Source organism: Pseudonaja textilis, chromosome 2, assembly GCF_049901715.1.
Source record: "Pseudonaja textilis isolate UNSWEBS1 chromosome 2, rPseTex1.2, whole genome shotgun sequence".
Classification (NCBI taxonomy): Eukaryota; Metazoa; Chordata; class Lepidosauria; order Squamata; family Elapidae; genus Pseudonaja; species Pseudonaja textilis.
The window spans coordinates 17,221,894-17,239,598 of NC_141991.1; the positions used below are offsets into that span (position 1 = coordinate 17,221,894).

The 17,705-nt window shown below is 43.3% G+C and overlaps 1 protein-coding gene across 1 annotated transcript in view; it reads right to left on the reverse strand.

Annotated features, from left to right (window-relative positions):
* CLIC1 (CLIC family member 1) overlaps positions 1-16,763 on the reverse strand; it is a 50,217-nt gene extending 33,454 nt beyond the window's left edge. Inside the window, exon 1 of the mRNA XM_026720404.2 lies at positions 16,200-16,763. Within this exon, the coding sequence (XP_026576189.1) occupies positions 16,200-16,238 (39 nt within the window). The 5' untranslated portion in view covers positions 16,239-16,763. The remainder of the gene's footprint in view (positions 1-16,199) is intronic.
* Between the last annotated feature and the right edge of the window lie 942 nt (positions 16,764-17,705).

A 17,705-nucleotide genomic window follows, 5' to 3' on the forward strand; every position in this document is an offset into this window, starting at 1 on the left:
ACATTCTTTTCCAGTCGAGTTCTTCTTTGTGGTGGCCATTTCTGACCCCTGCTGCAACCGCCTTCGGGAAAAGGAGTAATGGCCAGCTGAGGAGGAGAGATGCGGCTCTCCTCAACTCTGCTGGCAATCTCCCCCCTCTTCACCACCTCTATGGGGTTGCTTTGCTTAGCCCCGAAACCAGCCGGCTCGGGGCGCTCCAGCGGCGAGCCCAGACCGAAACTGCGCACAATCGCAGATTTCAGTCTGTCGCCAAAGAGACTTCAAACCGGAAGCCACAATTGATTTTCTATGCTGAGGAGAAAAACTGCATTTTCCCCCATATAAGTCATCTTTTTCACTTTTTCACCATGTCAGCTGACAGGATTTAGTTGCTACTGTCTAGATCAGTGGTGGCTAACCTTTTTGGGCTCCTGTGTCAAAAATTGTGCACGCGGTTTCACGCTCACCTGCCAGCACCCAGAAGGCAATGCACAAAGAGGCCTCAAACCCGCCAAAAATCAGCTGTGAGTCACGCACATGTGCAGTGAAGTAAGTGTGTCTGCAGCTCAAGTGCCAACACAAATGGCTCTGCGTGCCACCTGTGGCACACATGCCATAGGTTCACCATCATGGGTATAGATGGCTAAAAGAAATTTGATGGTATAAGACAGATGGACTCGATCTTTTGAGGTAGGATCAGTTTGTTATTTAGGTAATTACAGGCAGTCCTCAACTTACAGCAATTCATTTAGTGACCAAAGTCCCGAGTTATAACAGCACTGGAAAAAAGTGACTTACGACCCTTTTTCACACTTAACAACCGTTACAGCATCCCCAGGGTCATGTGATTTACATTCGAATGTTTGATAACTGACTCGCATTTATGACAGTTGCAATGTCCCGAGGGTCACCTTCTGACAAGCAAAGTCAATGAGGAAACCGGATTCATTTAAATGCCGTTACTAATTTAAGCACGGCAGTGATTCACTTAACAAACATGGTGTGAAAAATCGTAAAATAGGGCAAATGCACTTAACCAATTTCTCACTTAACATAAATGTTGGGTTCAATTGTAGTCATAAGTCGAGGACTATTTGTAGTATGTTTTGTTTTCCAGCCATGATTTCTTTTAAAAATAGGAATATTAATGAAATACCATTGAACTACTGTAAATATTCTACTACCACTGTGGCGTTATAAAATAACTGATTTTATCACGGTGACGTTTCAGTTTAGGTGGCATTTCTCTAATACACATTTCTCAAAACTATTAGCGGAGGTAATGTAGCGGTAATTAAAAGATGGCTTTAAAATTAATTAATGCAATGATCCAAGTGACTTTAGCCTGATTGAAAAAGAAATATGCACACTGGGATAAAAGGGCCCCAACCCTGAAATTACACAGGAGCACTTTACCTTTACCTGCTTAGTAGGTAACTGCCCATGTACTTTAAAAAGCAGAAGTAATTATTGGTAACACTATTAATCTCACACCAGGATTTTAGTATTCAGCAGGGATGCAGGCAGGGAAGTTCAGAATGGCAGTGAATGGATGAGAATAACAGACAGAGGCGCCATAAACAGGTCGTATCATGGGGTCTCCAAATTAAATAAGGATAGTCCTCAACTTACAACCACAATCCAGCCGAAAATTTCTAAAATTGCTAAGCAAGACAGTTGTTAAAAGTGCATTCAGTGCAATTCTGTCCAGGTCGTCTTACAACTGAGCCACAAATTTATGTTGCTGAGAAATTGGTTAAGGGAGTTTTGTGCCATTTTCTGGCCGCATTTGTTAAACAAATCGCCATAGCTGTTAAAAGTTAGTAGCACGGTTGTTAAGCGAAACTGGTTTCCCTCTTGACTTCGCTTGTCCAAAGGCTGCAAAAGGGGATCAAGTGACTCCTGGACATTGCAAACCATCATAAAAGTGAGTCAGTTGCCAGGCAACTGGATTTTGATGCCATGTCTCCGGGATGCTGCAACCGTCATAAATGTGAGTCAGTTGTCAAGCAACTGAATGTAAATCCCGTGACCATGCTGCAATGCTCATTAAGTGTGAAAAATGGTCATAAGTCACTTTTTTGAGTGCCGTTGTAACTTTGAACAGTTACTCAGTGAACTGTCATAAGTCAAGGATAACCCGGACTTTCTAATGGCAGCAACTCTTCATTATCAGAGCATATCCATCCATATTATTCTTTTAAGCTGGAGATCTCTGGGATCGAAGGCCATCTCCACTGAGTGGTTGCTGAACTGGAGATGCAGATGACTCATTTGTAGAAACCTTCTCATGCCAAGCGTGAAGTCCCACCCTGAGATCACAGCTACCCTTCAGGGCCTTGGTGCCTTCCACATGTTCTAGTTTCCAGATCCCAACAACAACAGCTACGACAGTGGTGGCTAATCTTTTTGGGCTCCTGTGCCAAAAACTGTGCATTCGCTTGCACGCTCACGCTCGTGTGCCAGCACCCAGAAGGCAATCTGCTTGCCCTCACGCTCCCTACGCATGCACACACGCAATCCCCACCCACCCCCGCCACCCCCTTACCTGCACTGCACTGCTTGAGAAAGGCTTCTGCAGGCTTTGCAGGCCGAAAACTAGCCCCGTTTCATCACTTCCGGTATTTTCGGAAAAACAGGAAGTGACAAAACGGGACTAGTTTTTGGCCTGCAAAGCCTGCAGAAGCCTTCCTCAAGCCTTTGGGAGGCCGAAAAAGGCCTCAAACCGGCCGAAAATCAGTTGTGAGGCGCGTGCATGCGCAGTGAGGTAAATTTTCCTGCAGCTCATGTGCCGGCACAAATGACTCTACGTGCCACCTGTGGCACGCATGCCATAGGTAAGCCATCATGGACCTAAGAGGACACCTGGTTGGGAGAGGAGCTCTGGAGAACCCGAATCATTGCACGCTATTGACAACAATGGGTTGGCCTGTTAAAGATTTGCCCAAAGACGGACCACTGATTGGGCCCTTTGCTAAAAGCATGGCCGGTGACAGTGACCAACACCCTCATACTGTTAAGCTAATTAACACCTGTAAATATTTGGCTTCTTTTCCCTTATCCCACACCAAACAGGAAGCTGTGTTCAGTGGAGGACAGGAGGATTTTTCTGAAAACAAAGAAATATACAGCATGGGCCAGACAAAACAAGGAGATTCTTAATTCTATTTTCATGTTTGTGTGTGTGAATGAAATGGTAGATGGTACAATGCCCTTCTGGGGTCATAAGGATATTCTCTACAAATACTCACGGGCTCACAGGAAACACGTGTGAATTCAGTAAACATGATCAGAGGAAATCACATCCTTTTTTTTTTTTTTCATCCTTGAATATATCTTTGTCAGGATGTCCCCAAGGTGCTTTTTCAAGAGGCAACTCCACTTTCTGGTTTTTCTTTGAAGATGTTTCGCTTCTCATCCAAGAATCTTCCTCAGCTCTGACTGGATGATGGGGAATGGAAGGATGTATACTCCTTGCAGACAGCTGGTCATTTGCTTTCTTTTTAGAGTCATTGAGACCACTTGGAGGTTTATCTGTGTCCTCAGGGTCTCTGGGTGGTGCAAATGCGTGTGGAGCCTTCTTTGAACTGCTAAAAGGACTTCTGTTGAAGAGGGCTGTCCAATTTTGACACAGATGGCCTCTTTCAAACCAGCAGTCTCCTCTGTCCAAAATATGGACTTTGTTGTCTTCAAAAGAGTGGCTTTTGTCTTTGAAATGCAGATGGACTGCTGAATCTTGCCATCATGGGTTTGTTCTCCTATGTTGTGCCATGTGTTTTTGAAGTGGTTGTTTTGTTTCCGCAGACCTACACATTGGCTCACTGTATTCCACACCATCCAGTCAGAGATGAAGAAGCTTCAAGGATGAGAAGCGAAACGTCTTCAAACAAAAAACAGAAAGTGGAATTGCCTCTTGAAAAAGCATTGAGAATGTCCATAGATTTTGTCAAGGATGGGGTCAGGGCTGACTTATGAAAACAACCACATCTTTCTACACACGCAAGGCAGGTTTTTTTTTTTTTAATGGCCAAACATGTAGTCTTTCAACTGTTTGCATTCCCCAACCTGGTGCCTTGAAATATATCAAGTTACAACTGTCATTAGGATGGCGATGGAAGAAAACAAGAGGAAGGTGGGTTGGTTATACAGGTGCAATTTACCTGTGAGACAGAGTACAAGTCCAGGTAGTCCTTCACTTACAGCCACAATTGAGCCCAAAATTTCTGTTGCTAAGTGAGACTTTGTTAAATGAGTTTTGCCCCATTTTACATCCTTTCTTGCCACAGCTGTAATGTGAATCTCTGAAGTGAAAGATTTGTTAAGTGAGTTTTGCCTCATCTTACGACTTCTCTTGAGACATTTCTTAAGTGAATCACTGCAGTGGTTAACTTAGTAACACGGTTGTTAAATGAATCTGGCTTCCCCATTGACTTTGCTCGTCAGAAGATGGTGAAAGGTGATTACATGACCCCAGGATATGACTGCAACCGTCATAAATATGAGTCAGTTGCCAAGCATCTGAATTTTAATCACACGATAATAGGGATGCCGCAATGGTTGCGTGAAAAACAGTCCTAAGTCACTTTTTTCAGTGACTTTAAACGGTCACTAAATGAACTATTGTAAGTCGAGAACTACCAGTGCCTTATCAATTAACAACTGTAATGTTTAAAACCCTATTGCATATGTTGCATTTGATTTTTTTGAAAAATTATCATACATTAGAAGGGCTCCCCTACAAGGTTTCCTAGCACTGAATATGGAAATGGAGACGCTATAAACTACGAGAACCAGGGGAGATTTCCACTCCCCCATCCCCTCAGCTACAGATCTCTCAAGTACAAAGATAACATGCAAATTAATCTGCGTCCTCATAACAAAGAATTTTACCTCAGGGGTAAAACACTGATCAGACCAGAGAAGTGATATGGAGCACAGGTTAGATGGAAACTCTTCAAAACCTAGGATTGAAAGATTTTCTGCTCCTAGGCAGTACGATTTATTTATTGTTTATTTGTCAAATTTCACAAGGCGTATACAACCATCAAATAAAAACAAGTTATATCAATGCAATCGTGATTAAAAATAAAATATATTAAAAAGAAAAATATACAAATCCCAGGTCTAGAGAGAGTGAATATATAGCAATAGCAATAGCACTTAGCACTTAGATTTGTATACTGCTTCACAGTGCTTTACAGCTAGAGGTGGCTTTCAGCAGGTTCTGACCAGTTCTGGAGAACCAGTAGTGGAAATTTTGAGTGGTTCAGAGGACCTGCAAATACCACCTCTGACTGGCCCCACCCCCATCTATTCTCTGCCTCCTGAGTCCCAACTGATTGGCTGGGTCTTCTTTTGTTGCCCTGCCCAGGAGAACGGAACTGGAAAGCAGGTTAGTGGGGTGGGGAGGGAATGGAGATTTTGCAGTAACCTTCCCCCTGGAGTGGGGAGGGAATGGGGATTTTGCAGTATCCTTCCCCTGCCACACCCGCCACGCCATGCACACCATGCCACACCACACAAAGCAAGCCATGCCCACAAAAACGGTAGTGAAAATTTTTGAATCCCACCACTGTTTACAGCCCTCGCTAAGTGGTTTACAGAGTCAGCATATGGCCCCCAAGCAATCTGGGTCCTTATTGTATGTGAGTCAGCAGAATCAGCCTGCAATACTGCATTCTAACCACTGCGCCACCTTGGCTCTTAAGACCTTTATCAATGAGAGGGGCGTCATATAAATTTAATTAAATAAATAAAATAATGGAGAGGATGTTCCAGAGATCACAGCAGAGAACGCCCACCACATTTATGTACGTTTCCAAACATATGAACCCCGCTTACGCATACACAGATTTCATTGAGCAAACATACCTGATTAGCTTTAACAAATAGCCAAAATGCCACACATCCTGCCATACCAAATGCCGGTCCTTAAGGAAGCCCTTAAATTATTGTAAGGACATACATTTCCAAAAGCGTCACAGGAAAAACACAAATTTCCTCTTTAAGGAGAGTCACTCGCAATAACTATTGGTTAAAAATTGCAGTCCGCAACACAACGGGGAGATGCCCTCCAGCTCATCACACCACTCCTTTTAAGCTTCTCTTCATATCCTCTGAGGAATGCAAATAATTAATACAATTACCTATTTGCATTGAACAGTTTTAAGTTGGTGCAGAGGTCCTTTTACTTGCTTCTCGGCCTTCAAATCTGAACAAGATTAAGACACGCAAATTTCAGCCTGGCCTACATATGTTACCTTTTGAAGGTATTCTCCTTTCACTACTTGCCATCTTTCTGTCAACAGCACGTTCCCAAAAATCTGTTTCTTAATCTTCTGATGACTTTACTGCTTAACCCAACGGCTAATTTCTCAGAAATGTCATCATTTCTCGATATTACTTGATAGAAACTTTCCACTTGAGCAATTTTAATGTTTACAAACATTGTGGGCTGCTGCACTTCAAGCTAATTACTGGGTGAGATTTAAAGCTCCCAATTTTGAATCCAGGTTTAAGACTGCCATTTCATCACTGGAGTGGAATAAACCACAAAACTTTATGCCAAAGTGGAATAGAAATCAGCCCTTCTGGCTTACTGTTTAACATCAGGTCAGCTGCTGCTAAGACAACTGGAAGATATATTTGTATCAAATGTAGCCATAAGCAATAGACTTATATCCCACTTCATAGTGCTTACAGCCCTCTCTAAGTGGATTACAGAGTCAGCCTATTGTCCCCAACCATCTGGGTCCTCATTTTACCCACCTTGGAAGGATGGAAGGGTGGCAAGCTTGTGCCAGTCAGGATCGAACTCCTGGCAATGGGCAGTTTGCCTGCAATGCTACATTCTAACCTTTGCACTACGACGGATGGACAGAAGGATGGAAGGACGGAAGAAAGGAAGGGAGGAAGGAAGGAAGTGTTCTGGGAACTGAGCCATTTAAAATTGCTGAGGTTGAGAAACAGTGGCCTAGATCAGGCATTCCCAATATTGGCAACTTTAAGACATGTGGACTTCAATTCCCAGAATTCCCCAGCCAGACAGCCAGAATTCTGGGAGTTGAAGTCCATATGTCTTAATGTTGCCAAGATTGGGAACCCCTGGCCTAGACTATAAACCAAAAGCAGGAAGGAAGGAAGAGCAGCATTCTTTCTAAAACACTAAATTGGTATTTTATTTTATTGCTGGATCCATTCTAAATTACATACTGCCATGCTATGACATTTAAAAGCAGATTTTAAGTAATCTTCTCTAGACAAACCACATTGGACGCCTGCTTAATTTTAACTATGAAAGAGCATCAGAACACTTATTTTAAAAAAGTATTAAAGCAGCCACAATTGGCTAGGTTCAGATAAATGGCCATTATTACGGGCTTAATGTGATTGGTAACTATGTTCACAAGCAATACTCATCCCAATGTAGTGAGCAGAGATGAGAAACTGCCCTTGTCATTAGCTACGATTCCTGGAGGGTGACAGATTCTGATTTAAGGAACTCTAGTTCCTTAGTCACTTTCCTGCTTCCAGAACTAAATGAAAGCAGCAAACTTTACATGCGCTTTGGGAATTTAAGTGGAAAAGGATTCACCACCTCAATCGTCATAACACTCTCCCCTGGGAAGGCAGAAGGCAAATTAGCAAAAGGTGAATAAGAGTTTATCAGAAAGATAATTCATAAATCAGCCTTGGGCAACCCTATAAATAAAGTACGCTAACCGTTTTAAGCCTAGGAAAGATCTTATTTATCTGCTAAGAAGCAACATACATTTTCTGCTCTACAAAAGAAGCCTCTTTCCTTCAGAGACAGCGAAGAAAACAGTGGCCTCTTTTGCTGAATTGGAGGTCAGATGGACTATTCACCCCTCCTCTGCCAACCAGTTCATTTCCAGGTCAGGGAAGAAGGGCCATTATTTAGTTATTTTGTCTTGTAATTAACATTTCATTTATCTGCCCATAGGACAGAAACAAATAAGGAAACCAAACTAAGTCTCCTAGGGTGAATGGAATGCTACTGTTTACATAAGCTCCTACTCCATGAGCTACTACAGACATCAAATTGTGTGTAAAATACAAGTTTGGCTTTAACCAGATAACATCAGATTAAATCCAGCAATTTGCTTTGAGAAGTGAGTTCCATTCAGGGCCAACAAGATGCCTTTGGAGGACCAAGAATAGCCAACAAGATGCCTTTGGATGACCTAGAGTGGCCAACTAGATGCCTGTGGAGGATCTGGAACGGCCAACCTCTATTCAATGCCAATTAGTTGCCTTTGTAGGACCTAGAATAGCCAATTAGTTGCCTTTGGGAGACGTAGAATAGCCAATTAGAAGTCTTTGGAGGACCTAGAGTGACCAACTAAATGCTATGGAGGACCTAGAGTGGCCAACCTCCATTTATGGCCAACTAGTTGCTTTTGGAGGACCTAGAATAGCCAACTAGAAGCCTTTGGATGACCTAGAGTGGCCAACTAGATGCCTGTGGAGGACCTGGTGTGGCCAACCTCCATTCATGGCCAACTAGGTGCTTTTGGAGGACTTAAGAGTGGCCAATTAGACGCCACTAGGGGACTCAAGACTAAGACATAAGCCCTCTTCACCACTATTCTCTAAGAACTGGAATTTGAAGACACACAATTCCCTAACAAGAGGTACCGTCAAGTTTTCAAGACCAACAGCCTTTGATAGATCTGCCCTCCACGAATCCATCCAACACCCTTTTAGAGCTTTCAGGTTAATGATCATCACCATGGCTTGTGGCAATGAATTCCAAGGACTAATTGTGTAGAGAAGTGCTTTCTAATCAGTTTCATTTGTCCTACTGCTTGGGGGAAGGGAGGAAAAAAATTTCCATACCGTGCATGACTTTATACAATTGTTCATATCCTTGTTCATCTTTTTTTCTAACATAAAGAGTGTCCATTTGGATGAGAACTACAACATACTCCCTGATGAAAAGAGGATGGATGGAGGTTTTCCAGAGAGCAACGTGGAAAACACAAGCTTTGGATAATAAATGCCCCACTAAAAATTTACAGATAACAGACGATCGATCTTCTATCTAGTTTGATCAGAGATGTTCATGCAACGAGGAACATATATCGGGAGTAACATCATCATGGAAGCTCTCTATCTGGGCTACACTGGAGCTAAATGGCCTTGAGAAGGGGCAGGCTCTCTTCCGCTAGAGCAAGGGTCCCCAAACTTGGCAACTTTAAGACTTGGGGACTTCAATGCTGGCTGGAGAATTCTGGGAGTTGAAGTTCCCAAGTCTTAAAAGTTGCCAGGTTTGGAGACCTCTGCACTAGAGAATGGTTTCCCAAACTTAACAACTTTAAGAAAACTGGACTCCAACTCCCAGAATTCCCTACCCAGCCATGCTGCCAAGCTTGGGAAACCCCACGCTAGAGAATGGTTTATATGTAGACCAGCTGAAGTTTAAATGTACACCATGGGCCACATTCAGCCCTGAATAATATCCATGGTCAAAAAGTGGGTGTGACATGGAAAGAGTAGGCAGGTTCACACCCATTTGAAAAAACCTGGTTCTAAATCAATCTTTAACATCCAAAGTAAACAGAATTAATATTCAGCCTCTGGCAGGAAGCCTAAAAATAACACCAAGATGTTCTCAAGAAGAGAAATCTCTGTAGACTACAGGTAGTGCTCAACGTACGACCACAATTGAGCCTAAAATTCCTGTTGCTAAGCAAGACATTTGTTAAGTGAGTTTTGCCCCATTTTATAACATTTCTTGACACCGTTGTTAAGTGAATCGTTGCAATTGTTAAGTTAGTAACATGATCATTAAGCAAGTCTGGTTTCCCCCATTGATTTTGCTTGTTGGAAGCTCACAAAAGAGGATCCCAGGATCACGTGATCCCCTTTTGTGACCTTCTCAGAAGCTGTGATGAACCAGAGTGTAACACAAATGTAACAAAATCCAAAACGTAAATAAATTTCCTTTAATGCCTCCAACTTGGCCCCACAGTTCAATAATTTCCAGTTGGAGATAAAATGTACTCAAAAATAGTCTTCAAAAGAAAGCAATAGTCCGAATTTAATGAGTAGATAAAGGTGAAATTAAAAACCAAACAAACTACAATGATGAAATTTCCACAACGGACCAGGATAAGTAATTACCAAATTCAAGGAGATAACAAGACACAACCTGTTGGAAGGACACCAACCAAGATAACTTCAGCCCAAAATAAAATACGCTTTGCTTCTGGCAATGTTGTGTTTTAACCATCTCTCTTATATACCATTCTCCCCAGCTGCAGCCAATGAGGATCATGGCCGCTTCCTCTCCCGTAAGCCACGTTGTTCCCTTCTCCGTTCCTTCCTGCATGTCCTAGGATGCAGAGGGGATGGGCCCGGTTCTTCTTCTGACTGCCCAGCCGGCCTCTGCCCTTCCCCAGTCTCCTCTACAACCTCAGGAACCACACCTCCACTCCCTGTCGGTGGTTCCTCCCCTCCCTCAGAGTCTGACTCTACCAAGGGCATGACAGAAGCAATGGGGGAAGCCAGATTCACTTAACAATTTAAGAACCTCTGCGATTCACTTAAGAAACGCCTCAAAAGGAAATGAAATGAAATTCTGGACCCTGATAAAGCCCACAAATTTCACCAAGCCAGCGTACGCCAGACTCGCCACTCTCTCCATGGGTGCCCATAATGGCCTCAATTTGCTAGCAAAGCACAGACAGAAAGCAGGCTGTCCAGAGGTGCAGATGATGGATGACCTTGGCAACCCCCTGGCATAAGGAATGGGGGGGAATAGGCCATCGGTCCAAGACAGAGACCAGATGGAAAGAGACCAGGTGGGGAGGGAGCAAGGGATACTGTATAAATCAGGGGTCTTCCAACTTGACAGCTTTATTGAGATGTGCTCGAAAAGGATAATGTGAATTTGCAATTAAAGTCTAATGATGCTGTAATAATAATAGGAGATGGAAAGTTGATCAATATAATATGAACATAAATTAAAATCTAAGAGGGAAAGACAATTGATATTGGGCACAAAAAATATGTACCAACCAACGCACTGTATAACTGAAAGGTTTTATTTGTTGTTTTGTGTTTGTGTTTATGTTTGTTGTTAAAAATAAAAATAAAAATCTTGACAGCTTTAAGACTTGTGGACATCAACTCCCAGAATTCCTCCTCCAATCATGTTAGCTCAGGAATTCTGGGAATTGCCAAGTTTGAAGACCCTTGGTATAAATGGATTTAAAAAATAAAAATAAATGAAACGAGGCAAAAAAAAATTCACTTAAATTCAGGGCTCCGTTGTAAGTCAAGGACGAATTGTACTGTTAGTCTCTGACTTACAACCATCCAGCGACCATTTGAAGTTACAAGACCAGTGAAAAAGTGCAGTTTTTCATACTTATAATCACTGCTTATACTTATAATCAAAATTCAGACATTTGGCAACTGGCCTGACGATTGCCGTGTCTCGGGATCCTGGGATCCCCTTTTGTGGCCTTCTGACAAACAAAGTCAATGGGGAAGCCAGATTCACTTAACAACCAGATTATTACCTTAACTGCAGTGATTCACTCAACAATTGTGGCCAAAAAAAGGGGGGGCGTAAAATGGAGCAAAACCCACCTAACCACTATGGCATCTTGCTTAGTGACTTGGGGCTCAATTGTGACCGTAAGTCAAGGACTATCCTTAGTTCTCCTCCCTTCCCCGCCCCAGAAAAACAAACACAAAGCTTCAACAATTATTCAAAATTGTCAACCGAGGCCTGAAACATCCGTGATAAAGAAGGGAGGAGAAACTACTCTGCTGCTTCAAATCACAATGCGGTTTGCAAAGGAAAGAACTATTATCACTGTTATCGGAGTGCTGCATTATTATTGCACTTCTGAAAGCAATCCTGATTGGCAGCAGATGAGGAAATGCTAGGGTGGAAACGCCCAAACCAGCCTTGGCACAAAGTACGGTGATTTACCCTGGCAGCAGCAGTGGCAGGACGGAGCATTATGTCAGTGTCACTTTTCTGCTCCACCCATTTCACCCTTTTTTTAAGATGGCAGTCTTGAAATACATGTGCATTCCAGGATCCAACCTGACTCAGTCCCCGGGACCAAGCTTTCGGAGTTGTGCTGGAGCCCATATCCTCCAGGAACTTCTCAAACTCCAGGATCAACAGATCCTGCAGATTGAGCAATTCCCTGAGGATTGAGTCCAAAAGCTTGAAAGAGCAAACCCACTGGTCCCAGGGACCAATTCAGACTGGATCCTGCAACGTTATCCTAGGACACGAATATTCGCCTTCATTACGTACATTTCATGAGTGCTCCTCCTGAGGACAAGGTCCTATAAGGTCCAAATACAGACAGGAACTCGGAAGAGGGGAATAAATTAAAAGAGGCCTCAAATTATCAGGGACACATTTCTCTTGGGCTACCTGAAAGTTTGTTCACAGTTTGTATTCCTTCTGCAAGACTGCAGCAAACCTGTTGCTTATTCTCTCTAATGCTAGTTTGAAAAATGGCCCTCTAAGCTTGCACAAAAATAGGATAAGGAGGGACAGCAGGTATAAAAACGAAACATGGAAGGAAACTCCTGGTGAGTTGACCATCAAAGCACTCCAGAAGAACTTTTGGTTTTCCTGAAAAAGACCTCAAATTCATTTTCTAGTACCTTCCACTCAAAGTAGACTCAGAGAAACTCATTCTGGACTAAGTTCCTACACATCCTCCCATAAAAGGAAAGACTTTACACAATGCATTTACACAATGCACTAATTTAGTCATGGATTACTTACTTACTCACTCTGCTTATAATACCACAAAATCTAAAAAGTCGACGGTGGTTTATGGAGTAACTTCCCATTGACCACGTTCATACAGCATCTGAAGTTCAGAACCATGGTTTTCAAATCACAAAGTTTGGATTCACATCATGCACCAAGCAAACCTTAAACTAATCATATTACAGAGGAGCACAAAGACACAAATCCATACTAGACAGATTAATGAACTTGATTCTCACCTGATACAGTAGCGTAAGTCAAACACACTGCAAGCCACCAAGAAAATTTTCACTGTTGTCCAAATATCCTACAAGCTTCTTTATACCCTATACCACAAGTTGGTCATCTATGGGCTGGCATAAGTAAAGAACCAACCAATAAGCTGTCACGAGAAATAATGTGGTTTATTAACATATCATTTTTCTCGATTTGATCCTTTTTGAAGAATGCAAATATCAAGCTGGATCAGAAATATAATGTTCTTTCTGCCTTGGTCTTCTCCAAAGTCCTAATTTCTTAACTTTCTGAAGGAGCATCCTCAAATAGCAGGAAGCATTCAGGAAGTCCTCCTTGATCCTCACCTGTCTCTGTGGCGTTGATGGCAAAGTATCTACACAATTATACTTAGTGTAGCAATTGTATATCAATAGATACATTTAAAAAGTGTATCAAATGACTCCATGGCTGGAGGCTTTCAAGAAGAGACTGGACAGCCATTTGTCTGAAATGATATGTGTGTGTGTGTGTGTGTGTGTGTGTGTGTGTGTGTGTGTGTGTGTATGCATTTTGTTTTATTATTGATGTTGTTTTAGTTGCGATATAAATATTTTAAATAACTTTGATGCCAGGTTTTTAATGTTGATGGCTTTACATAATATATGTTTATATAGGTTTAATATAGGTTTTGAATGAATGAAAAGGAATAGAATAGAAGGAATGGATGAATGACACAGTGTTTTATTTTTGCCAATGGTTTGATTGTACAGGTATTTATTATTTTAACTGTGTTTTAAGTGTTTTTGTCAATTGTGCATTTATTTAGATAAGCAGGCACTTAGAGCATCCTTGTCAGATGAAAAGGGAAGGTAGAAATCTTTTAAAAGTCACATTCAGAAAATCTGTAGTTCGAAAGACTGAAGAGAATGTAGCTTTTAGAAAGAGGCACAGTGGTCATCTATTTTATTGATTTATCGAATTCATATAGCCACCCATCTCATTGAAAGCAACTCTTTTAAACCTCCTTCCTTCAAAACCTTCCTTAAAGACACCACCAGCAGTCTATACTGCAGTGTAAAAGGGCACCAGCCAAATCAGAGCACCCCACCCTCCCAGCCTTATTCAAACCATGGGAGAGATTTTAAATTCTCCTTTCTTAGTTCATCGGTATGAACTTCAAGAGGAAGGAAATGAAGTATGAGAGGCAGAAAAAAAATGTCAAGGCTTAAGAGCCGATGATTCATCCGGACTTCAAAACTTTTTCCTAAATTGACAGTAGGGTAGAGCAGAAATGCAGAAGGCCAAGTTATAGGTGGCTGCCTGCCAACCCTCGAATTCAGCCTCCAGAAAGCCAAGTTGCCAATAATTATTTGGCAGAAGGAAATTGTTAAAAACAAAGGGAAAACTGTCTTAACTGTACTTAATTTATTTAAGTTTAGTGAGGTTTCAAATAAAGTTGGAACGTTTGTCTAGTCTCCGCCGTTTTCATCCTCTCCTCTCCTACGTTTTGGAGTTTACTCCCCCGCAAGTCACCAGAAATTATTTTAACAAGCCACAAGGAACCACGATGAGTCTTGCTGAATCCTAAAACTTAACTTCTTTTATTCTAATGAAGAGACTTAGGATAACCTCAACTCAAGCAAGTCTAAATCCAGCAAGTAAATGTCAAAATTGCCTCCACCACCCACCACCTACTACACTCTACCCAGGCTTAGGAAAGATGTGTTAGAGTACAACAACCTTATCAGCATCCATTAGTGGCATAAGATGATGGGAGTTGTAGTCCGCCACATCTGGGATACATCCTTTTGGAGCAAGCTGAACCAGGGATTTAGAAATGTTTTTAAAAATCGCTCTTTACTTCCCAAAGTTAGGCTCTCAACCGAGCTAGCTCCTCAAAACACCCAAGGTGGAAATAGCCCCAAAGAAGGTTTTTATCACCAGCAAAAAAAAAAAAAGGACTGACTCGAAGGGGGTTGACAACACCGGGAATAAAGCATGCATTTTTGATCGCCACATTATTTTTTAAAAATGTTGAGACTTTGGAAAAATTGCAGAGAAGAGCAACTGAGATAATTAAGAGCCTGGAGATTAAAAAAAAATATGAAGACGACTTGCAGGAATTGGGTATGGCCAATCTGAAGAAAAGAAAGACTAGTGGGGACAGGATATCACTGTTCAAATATTTGAGGGGCTGCCACAAAGAAGAGGGGGGGAGGTCAACCTATTCTCCCAAGCAATAGAAGGCCAGACAAGAAACCATGGATGGAAACTAATCAAGGAAAGCAGCAACCTGGAGTTGAGCAGAAACTTCCTAACAGTGAGGAGAATTAACCAGTGGAACAGCTTTGCCTTCAGAAGTTGTGGGGGCTTCATCATTGGAGGTTTTTAAGAAGAGACTGGACAGTCACTAGTCTGAAACGGTCTAAGCCGGGTCTTCTGCTTTGGAGCAGAGGGGTTGGTCTAGAAGACCTCCAAGGTCCCTTCGAATTGAATGGAACCGACCCGTTTGTGAAAGATGTCCACAGGCGGATCTTTTGTTTCGCTTTTGTCTTTTCCGGGATGCCTCGCTCCCTTCCAGCGCGTCGATCGCCCGTGCCAAAGCCTGACAGATCGGAAGTGGAGTCAAAAGGAGCGTCGGGTCGAATGACGACCTAGCCGCGCACGGATCCCCCCCGCCCCCGCCCCCGGGATCAGACGGGTCTCCCTCTTGATTTCCCTGGAGACTTGAGACGGGATCGATTCCCACCCTCCACCCCCACCCTCCAGCCATCCGCCCTTTAAAAACCCGGACCGCGCTCCCGAACCGCGGCACGGCAAGGAAGCTAAAACCCAACGATCTTCGTCAAAGTCCGCTAAAGAGAGTTTAAATTAATAATAATTAAAAAAAAAAAAACACCACTCGCGCGCTACTTTTCTCTTTTTTTTCCGGTTTCTGGCTCTCCTTTGCTCAAGGGGGAAGGGGAGAAAATTGGCGGGAAGGGGAGAGACAGAGAGAGAAGAGCGAGGCAAGGTTTCCCGCTTCTTCAAGCCGCCCCCTCCCCTCCAAGATAGGAGAGTTAATCGGTGTTAGAGACACCCCCCACACACACCCTCCCTTTCTTCTCATCCGATCCCCCTCATGGGAAGAAGGGAGCAACCCGCTCGCCTCCCCGCACTAAAGCGCAAGAGACGCCCGCCCCTCCCGTCTCGCCCCCCACCCAACCGGTTCCCGCTTCCGCCGGCTTACCTTGACGAACAGCTCGACCTGCGGCTTCTCTTCAGCCATGGCTGAGGAGGAGGAGGATTCGACGGACGGCGCGGGGTTGAGGCGAAGGAGGCTCGCGGAGGACCCAAGGGGCGGCGAGAGGGAAAGGCGGGCGGGCGGGCGGAGTCCTGGAGCAGCGCCGGGAAGAAGGCGACTCTCGCAACTTCGCCTCAACTTCCCTCCGCTACTCCGGCCCCGCCCAGGAACTGAGCCCCGCCAGCCAGCGGGACCAAGGCTCGGCCCCTCCGAAGAAGAAGACGGCTAAGCTCCTCCGGGTAGGGGTTGCAGGGGCTGGAGGTTGAACCGCGGCGCCTCGGCTCCGGAGCCACCGCGCCGGTCGGCCTACCGGCCGCCCACCCGCCCCCCTCCCGCGGCGAGAAGGTGGCCGAGTAATTCTTTGCGAGCCTTTGTCAGGGGCCGCAGGGATCCTGGGCTTTTGTCCCAGGATGGTGGTGCAGGTGGTCAAACAGGTTTCTCTCTCTCCCCCCTTTACCTCCGTCCCTCCTTCCTTCCTTCCTTCTTTCTGTTTCTCTTTCTCTCTGTCTCTCTAGTTTCTCTCCTTTTCCCTCTTTCTCCCTTTCATCTTTCTTTCTCTCTCTAGCTATCTCTTTCCCCTTTCTCTCTTTTTCTCCATCTTTTTCTCTTTCCTCTTTCTTTCTCTTTTGCTTTCACTCTTTTTCTCTCTTCCTCTTTTTCTCTCTTTCCTTTCTCTCCTTTTCTGTCTTTCCCTCGTTCTCTTTCCTTTTTCTGTCTGGCTCTCTTTTTCTTTCTCTCTTTCCTCTTTCTCTCTGTCTCTCTAGTTTCTCTCTTTTTCCCTCTTTCTCCCTTTCATCTTTTTCTTTCTCTCTCTAGCTATCTCTTTCCTCTTTCTCTCTTTTTCTTTCTCCCTCTTTTCTCTTTCCTCTTTCTTTCTCTCTCTTTTGCTTTCACTCTTTTTCTCTCTTTCTTCCTCTTTTTCTCTTTCCTTTCTCTCCTTTTCTGTCTTTCTCTCTCCCTCGTTCTCTTTCCTTTTTCTGTCTGGCTCTCTTTTTCTTTCTCTCTTTCCTCTTTCTGTCTCTCTAGTTTCTCTCTTTTCCCTCTTTCTCCCTTTCATCTTTCTCTCTCTCTCTACCTCTCTCTTTCCTCTTTCTCTCTTTTTCTTTCTCCCTCTTCTTCTCTTTCCTCTTTCTCTCTTTTTTGCTTTCACTCTTTTTCTCTCTTCCTCTTTTTCTCTCTTTCCTTTCTCCCTTTTTCTGTCTTTCTCTCTCCCTCGTTCTCTTTCCTTTTTCTGTCTGGCTCTCTTTTTCTTTCTCTCTTTCCTCTTTCTGTCTCTCTAGTTTCTCTCTTTTTCCCTCTTTCTCCCTTTCATCTTTCTCTCTCTCTCTACCTCTCTCTTTCCTCTTTCTCTCTTTTTCTTTCTCCCTCTTCTTCTCTTTCCTCTTTCTCTCTTTTTTGCTTTCACTCTTTTTCTCTCTTCCTCTTTTTCTCTCTTTCCTTTCTCCCTTTTTC